This window comes from Apium graveolens, chromosome 1, assembly GCF_009905375.1.
Source record: "Apium graveolens cultivar Ventura chromosome 1, ASM990537v1, whole genome shotgun sequence".
Taxonomy (NCBI): Eukaryota; Viridiplantae; Streptophyta; class Magnoliopsida; order Apiales; family Apiaceae; genus Apium; species Apium graveolens.
The window spans coordinates 9,162,883-9,185,776 of NC_133647.1; the positions used below are offsets into that span (position 1 = coordinate 9,162,883).

At 32.8% G+C, this 22,894-nt stretch overlaps 2 protein-coding genes across 2 annotated transcripts; one reads left to right on the top strand and one right to left on the bottom strand.

Moving 5' to 3' along the window:
• Nucleotides 1–3,957: 3,957 nt before the first annotated feature.
• LOC141660612 (serine--tRNA ligase) lies at nucleotides 3,958–8,720 on the top strand. Its single transcript, XM_074467602.1, has 10 exons — nucleotides 3,958–4,105; nucleotides 4,242–4,389; nucleotides 4,470–4,540; nucleotides 5,385–5,546; nucleotides 5,619–5,724; nucleotides 6,062–6,255; nucleotides 6,347–6,450; nucleotides 6,651–6,834; nucleotides 7,134–7,313; nucleotides 8,245–8,720. The coding sequence occupies exons 2-10, from the start codon at nucleotides 4,257–4,259 to the stop codon at nucleotides 8,443–8,445; spliced, it is 1,335 nt and encodes a 444-aa protein (XP_074323703.1). The 5' UTR covers nucleotides 3,958–4,105; nucleotides 4,242–4,256; the 3' UTR covers nucleotides 8,446–8,720.
• A 5,167-nt stretch (nucleotides 8,721–13,887) lies between these two features.
• On the bottom strand, nucleotides 13,888–14,618 carry LOC141660619 (non-specific lipid-transfer protein 1). The gene is made up of 2 exons (XM_074467611.1): nucleotides 14,205–14,618; nucleotides 13,888–14,055 (listed from the first exon to the last, which is right to left on the bottom strand). The coding sequence occupies exons 1-2, from the start codon at nucleotides 14,540–14,542 to the stop codon at nucleotides 14,049–14,051; spliced, it is 345 nt and encodes a 114-aa protein (XP_074323712.1). The 5' UTR covers nucleotides 14,543–14,618; the 3' UTR covers nucleotides 13,888–14,048.
• Nucleotides 14,619–22,894: the final 8,276 nt, after the last annotated feature.

The window sequence follows — 22,894 nt, forward strand, 5'->3', positions numbered from 1 at the left end:
ATATAATAATTTAAAAAATTATAAGTAGAGCTAATTTTTGTTATCATCTTAAATATGTGTTAAAAAATTAAATATCGGTTAAAATAAAAGAGAAAAATTATCAAATTTTATTACATTCAAATATATCAAATTAATTACTAATTTCGAAGATGACATAACTCAATTACTTAGTTGAAAATGTGTCTAAGAAAATCATGGGTTATCAACTAAATTTTTATACAAAATTTCAACTTTTTAGTGACTAATTTAATACAAATTTTCAAATTAATGAATAAGTTGTCATTTTTGTAATAAATGATTAATTTGATATATTTATATGAAACGAATGATGGTTATTGATTAGTTGTTACACTTCGTTACAAAATAGATATATTAGAATATTTGAATTAAATGTAAAAGAAAATAAGAATTCAAATCACGTCAATTGTTTTAATCATTTAGTTATCTAATATAAATAAACTAATTTAAATTTGTGCAAGATTTTACCAAGATAGTCGGCTTATTGACTAGACTCACCCGTAAGATCGAGAAATTTATGTGGACAGAGAAATGTATGAGATTTTTTAAAAATTAAAAAGAAGTTGATGTCAGGGCTAGTGCTCGCGCTCCCCAATAGAAAGGTAAAGTTTGTGATTTTACAGATGTCTCACACATAAGAGATTAGGGTATGTGCTCATACAGCACGGGAAGCTAATTGCGTATGCCTCTCGGTAATTGGAAATTGAAGGAAAACGATAAGGTATCCTGCACATGACCTAGAGCTGGCAGCGATAGTACTTGCCTTGAAAATTTGGAGATACTACCTATATGGAGAAAAGTGTGAGATATACACAGAACATAAAAGTCTTGAGTACATTTTCACCCAGAACGAACTGAAAATGGGACAAAAGAGATTGTTAGAATTAATAAAGGATTATGACTGTGAAATCATCTATCAAGCGGGTAAAACCAATGTGGTGGTTGATGCCCTCACTAGGAAAACAATAATAACCTTCGAAGAGTTAGTTAAGAAGTTCGAAAAGATGGAGATCGAAGTCAGAATAACCGGTAAAGGATCTGAAGGATTATTTGATATCAGGTTACTACCAGAATTGGCCGAGAAGATACGACTGTGTCAGGATAAGAAGATGAGTAAGGAAAAATAATCGCTGACAGAATAGGGGATCAAATGTGAAAAAGATACGAGAGGGATCATGAGATATGCCTTTTAACTTGGAATGCATAGAGTTTTGGAATAATATTCTTAATAGAATATCAGGTATTTTTATGATGCTTTCAATGGGTTAAATATTAAACTGGTTAGTGAATTGAGACCATATATCATTTTATTTGCTGATCTCAACGGGTTATTATTTAAATCAGTTAAGTTGGTCTAATTATCAATTTTCAGCTTTTAATATTTAAAATAGGCGTAATGTTTTTACAAATTTTAAAAATAAGATAAAAATATGGCCAATAAAATTATATTTTAAAGTTTTGTTCTCGAATTTTATCATGAACAAAAATAAAAATCACTTTTTAAAAAAAAAACTTTAATGACATCACACGGGTTGTAAGTTTTTCTAATAAGCAAAGCATTTTATTAACCCATACAAAAAATTATACAATGGTCGGTTGGGTAGAAACCCGTAAAAATCAACTAAATAAGCCTCTGTCACCGTCTCTACCGGCTAGTATTAAGAAAATTATAGTGTTCTCATGCACTTACAGATATACAATTCACATAATTAATGTTGACTTCAAGTTAATCCACCTCCTCGAGAGAATTGCCCCTTATGAATGTACGACCCTCAGAATACACCAACCCATCGTGAAACAAGTATTCTTTAATGCCCTCCCATTCCGGCAACATGTCGACTTGATGACCATATCAAAATTCATAATTTTATGGGGCATCAACTTGACCCAACCCCGAGTATTGTATCTGATATATATGATCTAATGGATTGAAGACCACATCAAAAACAACCGGGTCCGGGACTTCTGTTGTCAAGCACATATCTTGAAAGTCCGGGTGATCAACAGATTTTGTGACAACGCATGTCAAATTTCATGTATGTTATGTCCTAAAAATAATAACCCAACTTTGGTTAAGCTAGTAAATTTGATACATATAATTTATTGATTTCATCTTATAAAAATATCAAACACATTTTATTAATTTAAGACATTACAAACATTCCGCATTATTGATAATATGTCTTCGTCGAATTCGTAATCTAAATTGACTAAACTTACGCAATAATCAAAACGAATATTTTCAAAAATTGGACCAAATTTCATATTCAAAATAAATCGAAGTGTTTTAAGTATTTTTAAATGGTCAAATTATGATTTTGAATTCAAATAAAGTACACTTACTTTTATAGGCGTGACCAATTTTATATATATGTGTGTGTAATCATATTTTCAACAATTTTTAAAAAAATATAGAAATATATAGGATTTAATTTATATAAAAATGGATTAACACACATTTTTAAACTGGAAAATGATTAATAAATAAGGTTATGATTTATTAATGTATTATGTTTAACCTTATATTTTGAATTTAATTTGTTAAAATTAAGTATACAAATAATCCAATAATTTTGTTTAAAGTTAAATAAAATATCTCATTATTAAGCGACACTCACATATTATATGTATGATAAAAAATAAATTTGGTGCAGTTGTATAAAGATTTATAAGTTTGATCCCTATTAACAACATTTTTTAAAATATTGTAAACACACGCACATAATTGTAATTTTATGAAAATAAAATATCTAAGTAATTTTATATTCTTGCTGGACTATTCTATACTATCTATACTATAGTATACTATACTATACCATATTATACTATAGAATGAGGTATAATTTGATATGCATTTTTTTGGTTGGTTTGGTTATCACTATTTGTGACCGTCAGATCCTTCTAATCAAGTGAGATTCAAATACTAAAAAAATATACACTACTCAAACTTCCAAATTCGAACCCCATCAACAAGAAATATATAAATATATATATATATATATATATTATTTATACACTATTAAAACTCTCAGTTCAAACCCCACCAATAAGAAATATTTTTATTATTATTTATACACTACTCAAGATTTATATTTGAATTTCGCTAATAACAAATATTTATATTATTATTTATAAATTATATTTTATATATAATTGGTGTCAGGGGTTAATATCTATTGTGTGGTTTGGACGTTTGGTAGTCATGGCTAACAATATCATTTCGGGTGTTATAAAATCATATAAAACTCTCACACCCTCCGGAAAAGGTAATTTTCACAGTAAACTCTAACTGTTTCTATACATATATAATATGTAATTATTGACAATAAAGAGAAATTAATTAAAGTTAAAATATTATAATATATCAAAATATTAATATAATTAAAAATATATTATACATAAATAAATATAAATTCCAAAGAAAATACTAAGACATAGAGAATTAAATTAACACGAAATCGGAAAAATGTAACATATTTATACATAAATATAATAACCATAATATAACAATTACAAAAAAACTTGAAAATATATCATATATCACTTAAAATGTTTAAAAATAAATTATATACAATATAATTTAAGAAAATATAAATAAGAGAAAATACTAATAACAGATAAAAAAGTAAATATTTAGATTTATTAAAATTAATATTTTGTAAGAATATAATTGTAAATAAGTTAACAAATATAAAAAAACTTGAAAATATATTATATATTACTTGACATGTTTAAGACTATATTACCATTAAAAGTAAATAAAATTAAATTATAAGACTAAATTAATAAATATAGCATTTTTTTTCAAAAGTTAAAATTATAAAAATATTTATAAATAAGGAACATATGAAGTTTATAAATATTGATATTGATATAAGAAAAGAGGATGTTAAATAATAATTCAATTTATAATTCATGTTCAATTTCAATTTAAAAATAATAAAAGTTACCTTATGAATCTTCAACTCACATCATCTCTGCGTTATTTCTACACCAAACCCAATATACAAATACTTACAATACTTACATCCTAAAACCCTAATTCCACACAGCCGCCGATCAACTCACTCTTACAAATCCCACTCAGGTACTTGAAGCTCTTCTGCATCTATACATTTTAATCTACATGTTTGTGTTTGTATTGATTGATTTGTATTGAATTATCGATATCTTGTTGTTTTAAATAATTAATTATTCAATTTGCATTTTAATTATGATTATAGCGAATAAAGAAGAAAATGTTGGATATAAATCTGTTCCGTGAAGACAAGGGGAATAACCCTGAGATTATCAGGGAATCGCAGCGTAGAAGGTTTAAAGATGTTGCGGTTATTGATCAAGTCATTGCTCTTGACCGAGAAGCCCGTTTACGTAATTTCCTAATCTCGATTATTTAGCTTGTTTGGTTATTAGCTCAAGGGTTTCGAGTTTTGATTGGGTGAGTTTTGTAGGTCAATATGAGCTGGATAATTTGCGCAAGGATTTTAATGCGATTAACAAGAAAGTTGCCAAGCTCAAAATTGTGAGTTTTGTTGTGATTCTGTTTAGAATATAGCGATTGTTTTTTTTAAGATTTTAATGCGATTAACTATCTGCGAAGCTCAAAAATGTTAGTTTCTTTGTGGTTGTTAATTTGGGATATCGAGAATGGCGGTTTTTTGTTGTGTGGGGAGTTTTTGTTAGGTCTTGTTTTGTGAAGTTTGCAATCTTTTAAAGATTTTAATGCGATTAACAAGAAAGTTGCGAAGCTCAAAATTGTGAGTTTTTTTTTGATTGTGAGAATGGGTGTTTTTTTTTGTTGTGTACGTAGTTTTTGTTAAATTTTGCAATCTTTGCCGTTTTATTAAAGAATTTAATGCGATTTATGAGAAAGTTGTGAAGCTCAAAATTGTGTGTTTCTTTGTGGTTGTGTGATTTGGGATATAGAGATTGGCGTTTTTTATTGTTGTGTATATAGTTTTTTTATATCTCGTTTTGCAAATTTTGCAATCTTTTGCCATTTTATTAAAGATTTTAATGCGATTAACAAGAAAGTTGTGAAGCTCAAAATTGTGAGTTTCTTTGTGATTGTGTAATTTGGGATATCAAGATTGGTGTTTTTTTGTTGTGTATGTGGTTTCTGTTAAACCTTGTTTTGTGAATTTTCCAATCTTTTAAAGATTGTAATGCGATTAACAAGAAAGTTGTGAAGCTCAAAATTTTGAGTTTCTTTGTGATTGTGTAATTTGGGATGTCGAAAATGGTGTTTTTTGTTATGTATGTTGTTTCTGATAAATCTTGTTCTTTTAATTTTGGGATATCGATTTTGTGGTTGTTACTCATCCTGCAATTGGAAGTTGCTGAATTTTGATATTACTTGGTGAAAGGCGGGTGAGGATGCAAGTGAAATGATTAAAAGCACGGAGGAAAACAAGGATGCAACTGCAAAGAAAACGGAAGAAGTTGAAGCTGCTCGCAAAGCTTTGTATTCGAAATTGGAGACAATTGGGAACCTTGTGCATGATACAGTCCCAATTAGCAACAATGAGGTTTGTAGATTAACTGCTCTTTGTAATTACAAATGATCTATGCCATGTTCTCATAATTGTGCAATTTTGTAGGATGATAATGCTATAATCCGAAACTGGGGTGAGAAGCGCTTAGAGAAATCACTAAAAAGTCATGTTGACCTTGTTGAGATGTTAGGAATTGCAGAACTGAAAAAAGGTATTGGACTTGTTCATTAATTGAATGTTCTAAATAGCGTGTATGAGTGCTCTTTAGTATGAAACTACTGAATATATGGCTAAATGAACAGGGTTATGATGTTTGCATGTATTTTCCTGTCCTTTTTAATTATTGAAACCAATCCGTGTCCAGTTAGGTAAATTATGTGACTTTGTACCGTGCATATGATTAAGCATTAGTATTCATTTTAACAGTGGCTTATTATGTTGCAGCTACTACTTCATTTATTGCCATCTCATCAGTGCTTTTTAGATAGAAGTGAGTGGCTTTATAACTATAATCAGGCTCCAAATTTATATCTCTTTGACACTGTCAGGAGCAAATGTAGCCGGAGGCAGAGGTTATTATCTGAAAGGAGCTGGTGTACGCCTAAACCAAGCTCTGATTTGTTTCGCTCTAGATTTTTTGGAGAATAGGGCTTATACTTCATTGCAGCCTCCTTTCTTCATGAGGAAAGATATTATGGCCAAGTGTGCTCAATTAGCACAATTTGATGAAGAACTTTACAAGGTAATGTTTCATTGTCCATCATTAAGAAATATTTCTAATTGTCTATTTTTTCCATACAGTACATTACATTTGCCTGTTTTTCTGTTTATAGGTTAGTGGTGAAGGAGACGATAAGTATCTGATTGCAACAGCTGAGCAGCCACTTTGTGCTTATCATATAGATGACTGGGTTCATCCTTCTGAGCTTCCAATGAGGTAAAATAAAAAATAGTCTGGAATAGCTTCTGGGGGGCACAAATAATTAAACCTTTGCAATTGGCCCTGAACCAACTCTTACCCTCTCCAGACATACATCATAGACATTCACACACACACATGTGACACATACCCTTCTCTTTCCTTCTGCAATTCAGAAATCCGTGGTGCTTAAGTTCTTACATTACTAATTTGGGTAGATATGCTGGATATTCGTCGTGCTTTCGCAAAGAAGCTGGTTCACATGGTCGTGACACTCTTGGTATTTTCCGCGTTCATCAGTTTGAGAAAGTGGAACAATTTTGCGTGACTAGTCCTAAAGGAAATGATTCCTGGGACATGTTCGAGGAAATGATTAAAAACTCTGAAGAGTTCTACCAGGCGGTACATTTGTTTTCTTTTCACATTTATAAAGTAGAAGCATCCTCTTGTTCTATCTCTGTCATTTATAAATTACCTTTGGCTAGCTATAAGTGCATTACTATATAACTTTTATATTTTTGACTTTTCTTTTTCTTTTTTCCCCATTGAATGTCAACTTTACGCGAAAGTTACAAGAGTATTGTACTGATTATGGTAATGCTAAGTCCTGCTAATAGGGTTAAAATATTTTTGTAGTTGAGCTGTAACATAATTATCTGGTTAACATATTTACAAAGGAACTCACTATGTTTTATCAACAGCTAAAAATTCCATACCAAATAGTGGCAATTGTCACTGGTGCCTTAAATGATGCAGCGGCAAAAAAATATGATTTGGAAGCATGGTTCCCAGCATCCCAGACTTATAGGGAGCTTGTCTCATGTTCAAATTGCACTGACTACCAATCCAGAAAATTAGAGGTCCGATATGGGCAAAAGAAGGTAAATTTTCTTTATCTTGTTTTCTATTGCAAGATATAATTTTATTGTATATATACATAGGGTAAATGAAAAGTACTCCCAGAGTGATATTATTAGTCTTATCATAAACCAAACAATTAAGGAATTAGTATCAACCAGTTAATTCAAAGGAAAATACATTTCTTTGCCTTTCGTCAGTGGTTCAAAATATGTTAATTATTATTTCGCAAAAAAGTGTCATATTTGCAAAGCAACACATAAAAGGTCTCTCAAGAATGCTGTAAAGTTGCATGTTTTATGTCATTCTACTGCTGTTCTTTCTATTTGCTGGGAAGCTCAGATTCTGGGGATATATTAGCAGCAAGATTTGAGCAGTTAACTGGTTTCACCGAAATTTTTTATTTGTTGAAGTGGAGCATAGTACTCAGTGCCAAGCGAGGGACGACCACATTTTTCGTGTTGGTTTATTCCTTGATCTGAAACTTAGCACTCGTCTTCTTATTGATCCCAGGGGTGGCAGCTCTTGAATGTAGTCTATCCGAACCCGGTGCCTAAGTATTAATTAGTCTATTCTATCCAGTATATACCGAGCATAAGAAGACAAGATAGGCTAATTATATGATGGTCTTCCACATTTAAATTTAGGTTTGCCACAAGTATATAATTTTGGTAGGAAATTCATTGAACTGTGCAGAGTCAATGAAATTGGTTTAAAGTTTGTTGATTGTTGCTTATTGAACTTGTGGTTTATTTAGGAGTGTATTTTCTCAGGCTGGGTATAGTTTTCTAATTTTCCCTTTCGCGTTGGTAGTGAATCAGTGACTGTGCATATGTTAATACCTTTTTAATTAGTGGACTGTATTCTTAGAAATGCATCGCATGACATATTATTTGCCTCGGTTATGTTCTTGCTGTGGCTCTAACTAGAACACCATATTTCTGTTTTTGGCAGAGCAATGATCAGACAAAACAATACGTTCATATGTTGAATTCTACCCTTACAGCAACAGAAAGGACAATGTGTTGCATTCTCGAGAACTACCAACGAGATGATGGAGTGGAAGTACCAGAGGTTCTGCGACCTTACATGGGTGGCAAAACCTTCATTCCTTTCTTGGCGAAGGAAGCAAAAGGGAAGAAAGCCAAGGCTTAAGTTTATCTTGTTAAACCGTGAAGATTGGAAAGAAAAACTAAAAGGGTATTATCATGGACATAATTCGGGTCTTAATTTTTTGTTTGCTCAACTCAGATATTTTGATCCCAAGCCCTCTCTCCATGTCAGTGTTTTGATAATAGTGCGTTAAGAATTAATTTGATGGAATCTATGAAGGGATTGACCAAAAAAAATTTCAAACTTGTACTCGATGATTGGATACTTTTAGAAGATAATGGTCTGTAATTGAATACATACTTGATTTGTTTGTCGCCTCTTTTGCTGTTTTGAAACCCAGAAATACACTGATGTTACGAGTAACAGTATGAAATTGATTGTTGACAAGCGTAACATCGTTCTAATTACCGTAGTTGATCACTATATGATATTAGGGGTAGGATGTCTGGATTCTTGACTTGAGTTTTCCTGGCTCGACCCAACAATACAGTAAACCACCCAACTGAAGGCAACTCCAAACTTAATGTTGGTCCATGGTTGAAAGATGCTCCAAATGCCTAGAATTATAGGATTGCAAAGTTCCTTTTTTTTTTGTTTTTAAAGAAATACGTTTGTGAAGAGCTCATATGACCAAACCAACCATGGTTCTAAAAATTCTCAATCGATTAATCATCTGAAAGTCAAGTGACCGATTTGATTTTTAAAATCTAATTAATCCTTATTTATTTTTCTTAATTGGTATATTATGAATAAATTATTATATATATATAACACATAATATGACAAATATATATTAACTTATAAATTACTATTAAAATAAGGATATAAAATTAAATATAATTTTAAATATAAAATACATCAGATTTGTCCTCCAATTTATCCTTCCGAGTAATTCTAAATCAATATTTCGACCGATTTATTTCAATTCCCGATTTTTATAATATTGAAACCAACACGTATACTTTGACAAAAAAAAACCAACATGTATAATCGACTAAAAGTTTTTTGCTTAAATAAACAGAGAATTATTCAATTATTGAAGTCCCTAACTTTATGCGTCTTCCAAGCCATTTTGAGCAAGAAAATTTTTGGAGTTTTGCCATTCTAAAACCTCTCTTTTGCAGTAGCAAAAATTTCTCCAAAGTTCTAGCAAACAAGCTTTTTTAATTATTAAGTTTCATACCTTTAAAAACTTGTTTTTCCCCATTTTTTATTCAAATATCTCACATCTTGTAACACTTACTTAGGCAACTTAAATACCACTTTCTTGCAGCCTCCAAGTGTCCAAGAACCTCCCAAAAGTTCGTGTTTATTATCCTTACTCTGGCCAATTTTCCGACCATTTTTCCGGCCATTTTCCGGTAACTTTTCGGGTTCGTTTTGGTGTATTTTTCGGTTTCGATCCTAACTTGTATCTCTTGTAACGTACTCTTTAATTTAGGAGGGATTTGAGCCTTTGGAAGGTCAAGAGTGATAAGTTAGTTAATATGTGTGTTAGTGCTTAATCGTTCGATCTTTTGCACAAATATTCCCAGTGGCGGATCCAGAATTTTTTTTCAGTGGGTTCCTTATACAAAAAAAATACAATAATACTTAACAAAGTTCATAGCATGGGCTGAGCTATTCTATTTCTTAAACTAATGGGTTGGGTTAAAGTAGACTTATATATATTTGTGGGTTCCTGGTTTTTTGGCGGTGGGTTTCTGGCTTAATTTTTTTTTATATCTTATGTTGACACTGCAGCTTCAGTGGGGTCCTCTCCACCCACGGAAGAAAGGATACATCCGGCCCTGAATATTCTGTAAGTTTAAATTTTCGTGTATTTGTGCTAAACTAGTTAAATCTTGTTAGTATACATAAATTGTAAACACATTTAGGAGATCTTCTACCTCATATAATCTCTCCTAAATTAGTTGTTAATATTCCTTAGATCTTTATCCGTAACAAAATACAACTCCGATTTACCAAAATTTCGAGTCGAGACAATTTTGTATAAGTCGATATACGACATAAACAAATAACCTCCTTGTTGAGTTAAAGTAAGTAAAAATTTCATGTTCCGAGTTAGAAGCACTTTGTATAAATCTCATATAGAGATATAAACGAAAGTTTCCTTGTCGAATATGTACTAAACGGTTCTTTTTGTTTCCAAGTTAAAGTTGATTTGTATAAGTCGAAAGTAACCACATAAACAATAAACTCTTTCGTCTGAAATAAAAAGTAACTTAAAGACTCGCTCTTATTCCGAGTTAGAAGCTATTTGTATAAATCTCGTTATAATTATAAGAGATATAAGCAAAACGCTTCCTTGTTGAATATTTGCAAGTTAGTCCGTTTTATTTCCAAGTTGAAGTAAAATTTGTATTAGTCAATATAATACGACATAAACAAATACTTTCTTGTTTGAAATAAAAAGATACTTAAACTAACTAAATTCCGAGGTTACGATCTTTTGTATAAGTCTCATTATAATTATAAGAGGCATAAGCAAATTATCTCTCGTTGAATATTAGTAAGTTTGTTATAACTTCGAATCCGAGTTGAACGCAACTTGTATAAATCTCACTATATTATTTAGAGATATAAACAAGACTGCCTCGTTGATTTAAAGAAGTTAAAATAACTTCGAACACTAAGTTCAAGGTTACTCGTATAAACCTCATCTATTTTAATTAGAGATATACACGAACATTACTTACATTGTTCTTGAAGTTGAAACCAACCTTAATTCCGAGTCGAGAAATATTCGTGTAATTTAATATACGATATAAAGTCTTCTCGTTTATATTAAGTGGTTTATCTTAGTTTGTTAAAAAGCCATTATAACTATTTGTTATATTTCTCCCAAAGCTTTTTAATAACAAACAAGATACACTTGAATTTTATTCAAATAATTAATATTAGGCCTTGAATTATATTTGGCCTTATATTTAATATCTTAATAGTGCTTGTATTTCAAAACGCCCCTGTTGTGTTTTATACTTTTCATATTATTTAAGATATTGGATTATCTCTCGGTTTAGTATTATTATATACTAATACCAACCTTCTTTCTTACCAAAGGGTTTTTATAAGTCGTAGTGCTTGTATTATATCCTTTGACATGGGATGAAGTGAAGTGAGGTGATTCTTGCATTAAGACCCAAGTCTTAGAAACGCTAACGGGGAGTTGGGTGTCTACGCACCGTGAAAAGTAGGAAAGATCCAAGACCCGATCTAAGATCCAAGACCGACAAAGGGTGCAGATACGAAGTCTACGCAAAAGGTTGCATAGTTTTGAGGAGGTAGCAGGGAGTTATGCTCCAAGACAAGCTTGCAAGGGTTCTACTTAGATTGTGAGGAAGTAACGGGGAGTTACGTTCTAAGATTAGTCTAGTAGGTTTTACTATTATATTTTGAGGAATTAGCGGGTAGTTAAGATCCAAGGCTTCTCCGCCCGAAGCCTTAGCATGGTTCTTAGTAGGATTGACCCACCCTTAGCAGGGTACCACAGAACATGAGTATTCGCAAGTCTTTGGCAGCGAGGGTTGCAATTGGCAAGTAGGGTTTAGTATCTAAGCGGCTGGCTAATGTTGGGAATCCACCAATCTTGTCAGTAGAGTAAATCGCCCTTCTTCCTTTTCCTTAGCCGAAGGGAAGCATTAAGACAGAGTCTGTAGCTGGTAGAGGAGGACGGCGCCCTAGCGAAAGTCGAATTATCTTATTGGTAGTACGTGTTAGCTCTCTTATTCTTAGACCGGAGGAGGAGGTAAGACAGGAGCAGTAGTAGTACGCGTGCGAGTCATAGTAGTTTTCTAGTTTCGAATATTGATTGTAGCTTTAGTCTAAGCCAAATCTTAGTGTTGGAAGTATTGTCGATCCCCTCCACCCCCTTTTTCATTACATAGGCAATTGAGACCAGGAAAGAAGGCATTTTACTTTACTGCATTTGAAGGTCACTAGTTACATTGACATGATAGGGCTTAAGCTGGACTTGTTGCTGAAAAGAAAGGGTCGTCGAGACGGTCAACCTATGAAGAGCTGTAGCAAGTGAGTATACGAACGATAGAAGCTAGCTACAACTCTATATAGCTTATCTACTATTTCTATAAGACCGTAGGCAAGTAAGAAAATGTGCATAAGATAAGAAAGAATAGAGATAACAAGATTGATAAGAAGAGTGAGGCTTCGCCGATTGAGAATAAAGAAGAGTTAAAGAAGAGCTGTAGATAAGCTTCAGCAAATCACTTTTCAAAATTTGAGCTATGCCTGGAAGCTCTAAGCAAGTGAGTCACCCGGGAAGGATCTCGGGGACTGGACTAGGGGTGAGTAGACTCCATTTGTGACAGTCAGCCACCGCGAACCAGGATAAAATCGACTGTCTCGCACTCTACATCTTTACCGTTTTATCTTTCCACACTTAGATTACTTGTTTACAAGTAACAAGTTTTAACAGTACATAAAATTTGAAAACGCCAGGCTCTAAAATTTAAAAAGGTTATAAGCTATTAACCCCCCTTCTTACTTATTAACCCCGATTTTGGGACTAATAATAATAATAATAATATTTTGACTTTGTTTGGTCAAATTTAAAATTTGACGGTAAATTACAAATTATCTATTTACAATTTGTAAAAATGTAATTATATATTTGAAAGTATATTGCGGGTCAGAATTTACCCGACAAGGAATTTCGTATGGGAGCTGGTCATGGCCGAAGTCGTTATCTTAAATGAAAGGAGGGGATGTCGAAGGTGAAAGCGGGTCTTTGTAGGGAAATTGTCACTGCTTATGAAACCGAACCTGGGTGATCTATCCATGTTACAGTGATCAAAAACCAATCTATTTAGGAATATATATATTTTACTTTTTGTTCATTATAAGTTTCTAAATTTTTTAAATGATATGATATATGTGATTTTCAGTAAAAATTTGGTCAATTTAGGCAACATAATGCAAAAATGAGTAATATATGGATGATTTTCTCCTTATTTTTGCTTAGCGGTTTAACAACCTGTTGAGCGGACCTGGGTTTTACCTGGGCTTAAAAATTGGAGTTTTTATATATTGACTTTTAACAAGCCCAACAATACATGAAGCCCATTTCTCAGCTAAGTTAGTCCAGCCCATTATAAATGAAATTTATTAACTCTTTAAATCTGGATATCTATAAATCTATCAATACTTAAAAACCTAACAGACTATTTAGTTGATTATTTAGTTCGGTTTCACGATAGAATTGAAACTTGTAGTGAACCTATTCCGGTTGTGACTGGATTGAGTTTTTAAAAAAAAATTAAATTTCCATTTTTGATTTGATTTTTTAAGTTATCATATGATTTTAAGTTCCATGATCATGGTATGTTTTATATGCATATTCTCAAATTTATACTATGGTTTATCCCGGGTAATTTCTCGTGTTCGTGTCATGTGTTCGTATAATTATGACTTGCCACCCTTGTTTATCATTCAAAACAGAGTAGAGAAAGAGGACTGGAGATATAATTGTTTAAAAGGAACAACATCATTCATGAAAATAAAAGATTGATACAACTACAAAAACAGGTTCTATGTAGGTAGAACCATTTTATTCGAAACTACATATTACATCAACCAGCGTCTTGCTAGCTTAGGTCTTATTATTTCTTCCTCTCCTCAACTCCATCTTAGATACTGCAACCAAAATATGGAACACAAAGAATTAGCAAAGGTGTAGCAGTAACTACCTCGCTCCCTTTACGGGTTTCGAGGGTTTGAACCTTGTCGAAGACAAGGAGGGTGTGCGAGTGTGTTTAAACATAATAACAGTTGCATGAACTTACGCATCACAGTTGGTGGTACGAGAAATCGGGATATCAAGCTGGACGTTACACTTAACAGGGAGAGCCTGAGCAACATCATCCTTCAAATTCGGGTATCTGTTGGCAGCTGCCTTGACACAGTTACAAGCATCTTTCTTGTCCTGAGGAGTTACACTCATGGTCTTGATACTGCTCACTCCAGTGCAACATTGTGGTGTTGGAGTGCCTCCTCCGGTAAGGTAAGGCACACACGGTACCAGAGCTGCGTCGACTGTCTTGCAGTCGATCGCAGCCTGCCCTTGCTCAGCCATTACAATAATGGCTATCAATGCTATAACTGAGATTATGGCACCCTTCATCTTTTCTGAAGCTTTTACTTTGTATTGAATATTTGAGGTAGGTTATTTTCTTTGAGGATGATATGATTTGGTTATGGGATTGAGGGGGTATTTATAGTACTTTGCGGATGGATTAATTTAGGAGTTTTGAATTGTTTTTGCCTTGCTCTCAGACTTTTTACATCATTTTGTTGCTCTTTGTGCTCATTGCGGCTCTGCAGCTTTTTTAGTTTGTTTTTCCTAGCAAATTTGTTAGCTTGATATCAGGTGGGGTAATGTCAGTTTCCTTTCATTTTCTCGCCTTCTTTTAAAAATTTTAATTTATTAGTAAAATATATGATTCAATCTCATTTATTTGCTATTGCGTGAACCATAAGATTTACCAGATATGTATCCAAAAGATAGCCAATGCAGATTTTTTTAAAAAAAAGAATTTTTTTTATGAGATCTTAATTAAAATCAATTTTCGGGTCCCTAATGTATGTACATATCGTGCTGCTTATTTTAAAATCAGTTTTCAAATCCTAATATTTATATACGATGTGCTGTGTATGTTATGAAATCATGCACGAAAGATTCAAAAATTTTGAAATCATCAAAATGGAGGACCCTCGACTCATGTCTTGTCCGCTTATAACTAAATGCACGAATATTCAGTTTCCGAAATTATAAATTTGGAAAACGGAATGATATTTTTTGAAAAAAATTCGTATTCGTATTTATGGTACAGGGATACTAGAACTAGTACAAATTTTGTGTTCGCATTTACGGTACAAGTACAATAGGTAGTGAAATCACAAATTTCCACAGTACTGCAATCGTTATCCTTTTCCTTGAATTATAAATCAAATTGTTCACGTATATCAAGTTATGAACATTATCATGCTTCTGCTTTTTTAGTTTTGTATGAGTCACGTCCTTACGTTCAAGGCGTGTACAAAGTGAAACAGAAACTGAGCACAGGCTTATCCATGCAATTTTAGTATCATTAGGGCTATAATTTGGCCGAGCCAGCCGAGTTTCGAGCCGGACATAATTTGAGTCGAGGTTAATCGAGTCGAATCGGATCAGTTCGTTTAGCTAATTGAGTCTAAACCTGTGCTCGAATTCGACTAATTTAATTTTAAGAATTGAGTCGGAACCGACTCGTTGAAACTCACTCATTTAATTTAACAAGAAAGTTTAATTAAATAAATTTTAGCCGGAGGAGCTGGCGAACCGTCCAACTCGAATTACTGCCCTAAGTACATGTATATCTTCTTTTGTACCTATTTTTGGAATAAGATGATGATGCTGCATTTAGGGCCTTGGCCCATATATTTTGGTAGTTAATTATGGCTAAGATTGTCGTGCGGAAAAGCCTGTTAACAATATGATTGAGTAGAGTCTATGTCAATATTGGGTTTGGTCAATGTTGGAGTTATGGGCTTTTATTTGAGTCCATTCTTTTCATGGGCTTTTTTACTTTGAATGAGGTATTGTTAATGTCGAACTCGATCATTGATTCAGTTATGGGCTTTTACTTAAGTCCATGCATTGCCACGGGCTTTTCGCTAAAATCAAAAAAGAAGTGACGAAGATACCATTTGGGTCCTCGTTTTGGGTCTTTTTGAAGTATTCGGCTTCCTCTTATGTTTCATTTCCCTTTTTTCGCACGCATTTTGAGGTACAAACAGAACATAATTATTCATATATTTTTGTTTTTATTTTTGTTTTTGAGTAAAACTTTGAATGTTAAAGTTTAACTAGAAAAATCTAATCAATTTTAGTTTACACTAAATTTTAGCCAGCCTTAACGTATAGGATGAGTTCATATTCTATGTTGCCTTATTATTAGGACCGAGAAAAATCGATTTAAAATCGAAACAGAATAAAAAACTGAAAGAAACAGAACTGAAAAAAATCGATCTGAAATCGAAATATTCGAAAAACAAGAAATTGAACCGATTTAAATATCTCGGTTCCAGTTATACGTTCCTACCGAATCGATAAAAATGGAACCGAACCGGTTACTAATATTACTAAATAAATATTATATTTTACATATATTATTTATGAATTTTTTAAAAATCATATATGTATTTTTCTATTGCAAAATCAGTCTATTATTTGCAAAGAGTAAAGAGAGCCAGACTGACTCAAACATATCTCTTTTATATATAATAGAAGAACAGGGCTATCTCTTTTATATATAATTTTATATATAATAGAAGAACAGAGGTATAATTTTATGAGATTAAAAATTCTGATTAAAAAGACTAAATTATCTCTGTTTTTAATATTTATATAAAAGATGTGGTTTGTGGAAATCGAACTCAAGTTATTTTATTCAACTATACATCCTCTTACCACTATACTATATTGTCACATGTGTTTTTTATCATATACATAATATGTAAGTGTGCTAAATGAATATTTTATTTAACTTCAAAAATACTTACTTAAATTCCGCAAAAATAAAGGATAGTTGAATATTTGTACAGTTAATTTTAAAGAATTGAATTCCATATATAAAATTAGGCATAATACATAAATAGATTATTATCTTATTTATTAATCATTTTTAGTTTGAAAATATATCTCATATATTTTTAACATATTTTTTTATTATAAAAAGTAATTAAAATGTACATATGTAATTTTTTAAAAAATATTAAAAATAGAATCGCTTATATATAAATAATCTATATTGGTATTACATATTTAGATAAATTCGAATTATAATTAGTCAATGTATTTTAGAACTTGGCTCATTATTCAAAAAATACTCGAAATTTGTCTACATGACCCGACCGAAAAACATCGTTACATTCTACGTTTAGTAAATTTAAATTACAAGTTCGGCGAGAATATCTTACCGACAATGTGAAATTTTTCAATATCTTATGTTAATATAAATTAATGTGTTTGGGGTCTTTATATAATCAAGTTAATTGATTATTAATATTAAAAATACTAACTTCACTCGTAACACATTATTACCAATTTTAAGAATATTTGAAATTTAAAATGAGATTTCACTAGGTTTGTTAAAACTACGATGATATATTAAATCGATTTATTTTTCATTTTTCACTTTAAAAAAACTAACTTTTAAAAAAGAATTTTTTTAGATTAGCAATATTCATTGATCAAGATAATATTGTACAAATATTTTGAATTATTTTAATATTTTAAATTATTCAAATAAAAGTTATATCTATACTATATTGTAGCATTTGATTCAATGCATTTTATATTATTTAAGAAAAAAAATATATTGTTCAATAATTTGAAGTAATTAACCGATTCAAATGATATTTATAAAACTTTATCGAACTGAAATTTTTAATTTTAGAAGAATAGTATAAAACGTTATCAAATTATTATATGAAGAAATATTAGAGTCGTAATGAAAGAAACTTAAAAACGATTTAAATAACGATATACATACAATTTTTCTTTCGAATTCTTGAAAAAATCATGAATATCAATAATAAGTCTTAAAAATATATAATTCATTTTTATGTTACAGCCATGATTGATACCCAGTTGCGTAAAAAATAGATATGTATTGTTTGTCAGTGATAATGTGAATACCATATATAAATTATAGCAATTTATTTATTACATAATTTTAATTTTTGAATAGTTATAAATACATGTTTTTTAAGTAATTAATTATCTCACTAGATGTTAATAATGATTATACATGTACATAAATCAGATATTTAGCATATAAATAATTGAAACCATCATAATTTACTAAGAGATGTAACATACAATAATTTACATGCTAACACACACACATACATATAACTTAATCTTACTTTGTTAACAGTAGTGTAAATAAAAAACTAACATGTTTCCATACATACGTTGGATTTCAAAAACTAATATTTTTCATTAAAATCAACTTTAATATTAACAATAATGTAAATTTTACATTATTGTATATTATGATTGCAAGTAATTCTGACTTCAGTTATGCATTTTTTAACCTTTTAAATTGAGTAAGTTAATTGTAAGTTAACAGTGAACTCAGTAATAATATAGAGCAAAACATATAGTTTATTTAAATAAAATTCAAGATTTTGGTCAACTCTGTATTCAACATATATGTTAATTTATAGCTTTTTATTTGTAAACATACTAACGACATTCTACAGAATAAGCTTAATCGTTTTGTTTTAAACGTACACTTACTACCCTGTTTATATTCATTCATTAAATATAAAATAACGGGCAAGAAAAATATAATATAATAATAGTTGAGGGGATATTCACTCATAAAACGAGGAAGCATTCGAAACTCCTAGTATTATAGAGGAGAACATGAAACTTATTGGAGAGAAATTTTATCTCCATTTATTCAAAATTTGACTCAAGAGCCTACATAAAGATATTGTTGGAGTTGCTCTACAAACATTATAATTGCATGATGTATAAAAAAACTTTAGAAAATGACTCGTGCCTCGCACGGGTTATTATGCTAGTTACATATACAATGGGAATGAGCACTTTTCTGCAACGCAAATTCCTGGGCCGGGACCGAGTCCAGAGTCCACACAATTAGTCAATCAGTTTTACTAAAACTGTTCTAGTGTCTTAATGTCTTACTATATAAATACAATTCCAGTACACATCATGTTGGGCTTGTTGAGCAGGCCTAACTCCACATTAGTATGATATTATCCACTTTGGGCCGAGTCCGCATGAGTTTATTTTTGGGCACCACCCAAAAGGCCTCATACTAATGTAGTTAACTGGCTGCTTATATTCTAGCAAATTGCCCCTCCCACAAACGATGTGGTACAACTCCTAACAATCCCCCCTTCACACATCGGGCCCGACACCTGTCGATTCTGCCTCTTTCAGTGTGACCAGGCTCCCCCTTGACCCATACTGAAAGTCCATCTGGCTATCTGCTTCCCCTAGGCCCATACTGGAAGGCCCGCCTGCCTTTTCCTTGAGCCCATTCTGGTGCAAGCCCATCTGCCTCTTCCTAGGTCACTTCTGGAGCCCATCTGAGATTGTTATGGACCGTTATAACCTGAAACTCTGATACCATTTGTTGGGCTTGCTGAGCAGGCCTAACTCCACATTAGTATGATATTGTCCGCTTTGGGCCGAGCCCGCACGGGTTTGTTTTTGGGCACCTCCCAAAAGGCCTCATTTTAATGGAGTTAACTGGCTGCTTATATTCTAGCAAATTGCCCCTCCCACAAACGATGTGGGACAACTCCTAACAATCCCCCCCTTCACACATCGGGCCTGACACTTATCGATTCTGCCTCCTTCAGTGTGACCAGACTCCCCCTCGACCCATACTGAAAGTCCATCTGGCTATCTGCTCCCCCTAGGCCCATACTGGAAGGCCCGTCTGCCTTTTTCTTGAGCCCATTCTGGTGCAAGCCCATCTGCCTCTTCATAGGTCACTTCTGGAGCCCATCTGAGATTGTTATGGACCGTTATAACCTGAAGCTCTGATACCACTTGTTGGGCTTGCTGAGCAGGCCTAACTCCACATTAGTATGATATTGTCCTCTTTGGGCCTGAGCCCGCACGGGTTTGTTTTTGGGTCACTCCCAAAAGGCCTCATACTAATGGAGTTAACTGGCTGCTTATATTCTAGCAAATTGCCCTTCCCACAAACGATGTGGGACAACTCCTAACACATCAGTCCATGTATCTGCTTCAAAGAACCGTATAATGTATAATAGCTAGAACATTAAAACTTCATCTTTTCTGCATATGATAAGCTCTACTGATTTGGGTATTTTCTTTGCCAAGCAAGCTGATGTTAAATTTAATGATTTCGGACAAAGGGACTATCTGGACTATTGGCTTCCTGATAGGGATGAGAATTTCCCCCGCCCCGATCCGATCCCCGCCCTGAACGGGGCGGGGATCCAGGAATTTTTCCGGGTACGGGGCGGTGATCGGGGAGATATGTGTAAAATATTCGGGAATCGGTGCGAGGGCAGGGATACGAGGGCGGGGATTAGTGTATCCCTGCCCCGATCCCCGACCCCGAATCGTATTTTAAATAAAAATAATATAATAAATATATAAATATCTCAAATAAATTTTGAAATATATACAATATATTATTATTTTCAATTTCTTATCTGCTAAATGATTTAAATTTACTTATCGTGATATTATTTCATTATAATTATATTGTTTTTGTTTATTATTATACTAGAAATAAATATTAATTCAAATTAATGTTAAACATTAATATTAAATTTTTAAAAAAATCTATATATTATGATTTACTATGTGAATTTTTATTAAAAAATATTATTTAAAATTTATTTTTTATTAAACGAAAAAAATAAAGAAATTCTCCGAATACTAGCGGGGATCCCCGTTCCCTATTTGGGGCGGGGAACGGGGAGTAAAATAATCCCGTTCGAGGATCAGGGCGGATTGGGGATCGATTTTGGGTTCGGGGATGGGGGCGGAGAGTGCTGCCATCCCTACTTCCTGATCGCACCGGCCTTTAATTTATTATATTGCAATCGATTTGCAAAAGTGATTTTTATTAGAATATTTTGATTATGTCATATTTTGTAATCTAGAAGTATGATTATTAGACAACTGTTTGTACAATTATATTAAACACCGAACATAAAAATTTAGTTGATGATCTCTTCACCATGTCACTCAATTGACAGCTAATAAAAGTTAATAAAAGTTAGATGTAATTATAAAAATTATTATCATTTGATTCCACTTATTTACTACCATATTATACCATCACGTGTTACTAACTAGTTAATATTAATTAATACGAAAATTCAACAATCTCAGTTACTTGGATATATATAATAGGTTACGGATATATAGTGTCTCTATCGTAAAAATATAAAATACCCATGCAATAAACATCAATACACTACAAGAAAACATGACAAAATCGACCGTAAAAAATGGTCGGTTAAGTGGCAAAACGGCCGGTTAAAAGGGTCATAACCGACTACAGGGGGTGGTCGGTTTTAGCCTGGTCGGTTATGACTTTTGGTCGGGTTTAACCCTCATAACCGACCAACACTGTGGTCGGTTAAGTGCCTGGGCATTTTACTGAAATGTGGGGTCACTGTGTACACGTGGTAACACGTGTGCACACGTGTCGCCACATCACTGAGTCATAACCGACCGTTGGTGGTCGATTATGTCTATTTTTAAAATGTTGACTGGAACTCATAACCGACCGTGGTCAAAATGTGCACATCGGTCGGTTTTACACCAGAAGCTGACTTAAATGTCATAACCGACCGTCCTAAAACCGACCACCCTCTAAAGGAGACGGTCGGTTTTATGAAGAAGGTGGTCGGTTATGTCACCTGACGGTCGGTTTTCTGGATTTTGTAATGGTCAAAAGTGGTCGGTTATGCCTATTGTCGGCCGGTTTTAAGGTCTGATTTTAAAAAAATTTCAGGTTTTTCTGCAGTCCATGTATACCAAACCAAATCAATACACAAATCTAATCCAATCACAACCAAACAACCAAACAACCAAAACAAACAACAATGATAATCATTAAACTATACTACTCATAATCATTCGCAAACACTAGTAAATTTTACAATTAAACTATAGTAATTAAATCCAACGCAAACATTCACAAACTCCGATAACCGGAGGATTAAACCGTATCATTACATCATTATAAGAAATCCTAAATAACCGACAAAGTATCAAACCATCACAATGTATTATATTACATCCCATAACCATCAAATTACAATAGTCTTAAAACCGATCAATGTAAACTAATCCGAAAAGTCAACATCGGACGATCCACCGCCATCACCGCCATCATCACCGCCACTATCACCGCCGCCATCATCAAAGTCCTCATCATCGGAGGTCTCATCCTCGGACGTGTAATCCTTATCGACTTCCATAGCATGCCGATTGTTTTCCTAGATACACAAATTTAATTAAACTAGTTAAAAAGAAGAAACAAAATTTACATGTGAATGAAAACAAATAAATAAACAAGAAGGTCAAAAATTATACCTCCGCAACACGAGTTTCCGTCTTTTGGACGATATCTTCAATCAAGGAGCCCACGATATGCATGATCTCGCCACCGATAAGGTTATTCCATTACAACCTTTGGCTAGCATCGGAGGATGGATTCGAGGCCGCAAGAGCGGTACGTGCGAATGTAGCTATTTCCGCATCGGGAAATTAGCTAGCAAACCGATTTGGATTAGCACGGATCTCTGTAAGCACATTCCTCACGATGGCAAGATATACATTATCGGGGATGGCTTCACGTTGTCTCGGAGCGGATGAGGATGAGCCGGCTTCATTCCATGTGGAATCTCAGTACCGGGTAGCAAGTGTAGGCAAGAGATCGGTGGCCCGAGCATTGGG

Excerpts from the sequence above, each read along its gene's own strand:
- LOC141660612 (XM_074467602.1), top strand. The coding sequence starts at position 4,257 with ATGTTGGATATAAATCTGTTCCGTGAAGACAAGGGGAATAACCCTGAG. Across the intron at positions 5,547-5,618 it reads TCCCAATTAGCAACAATGAG|GATGATAATGCTATAATCCG; the intron begins GTTTGTAGATTA and ends GCAATTTTGTAG. Across the intron at positions 6,256-6,346 it reads TTGATGAAGAACTTTACAAG|GTTAGTGGTGAAGGAGACGA; the intron begins GTAATGTTTCAT and ends TTCTGTTTATAG.
- LOC141660619 (XM_074467611.1), bottom strand. The coding sequence starts at position 14,542 with ATGAAGGGTGCCATAATCTCAGTTATAGCATTGATAGCCATTATTGTA.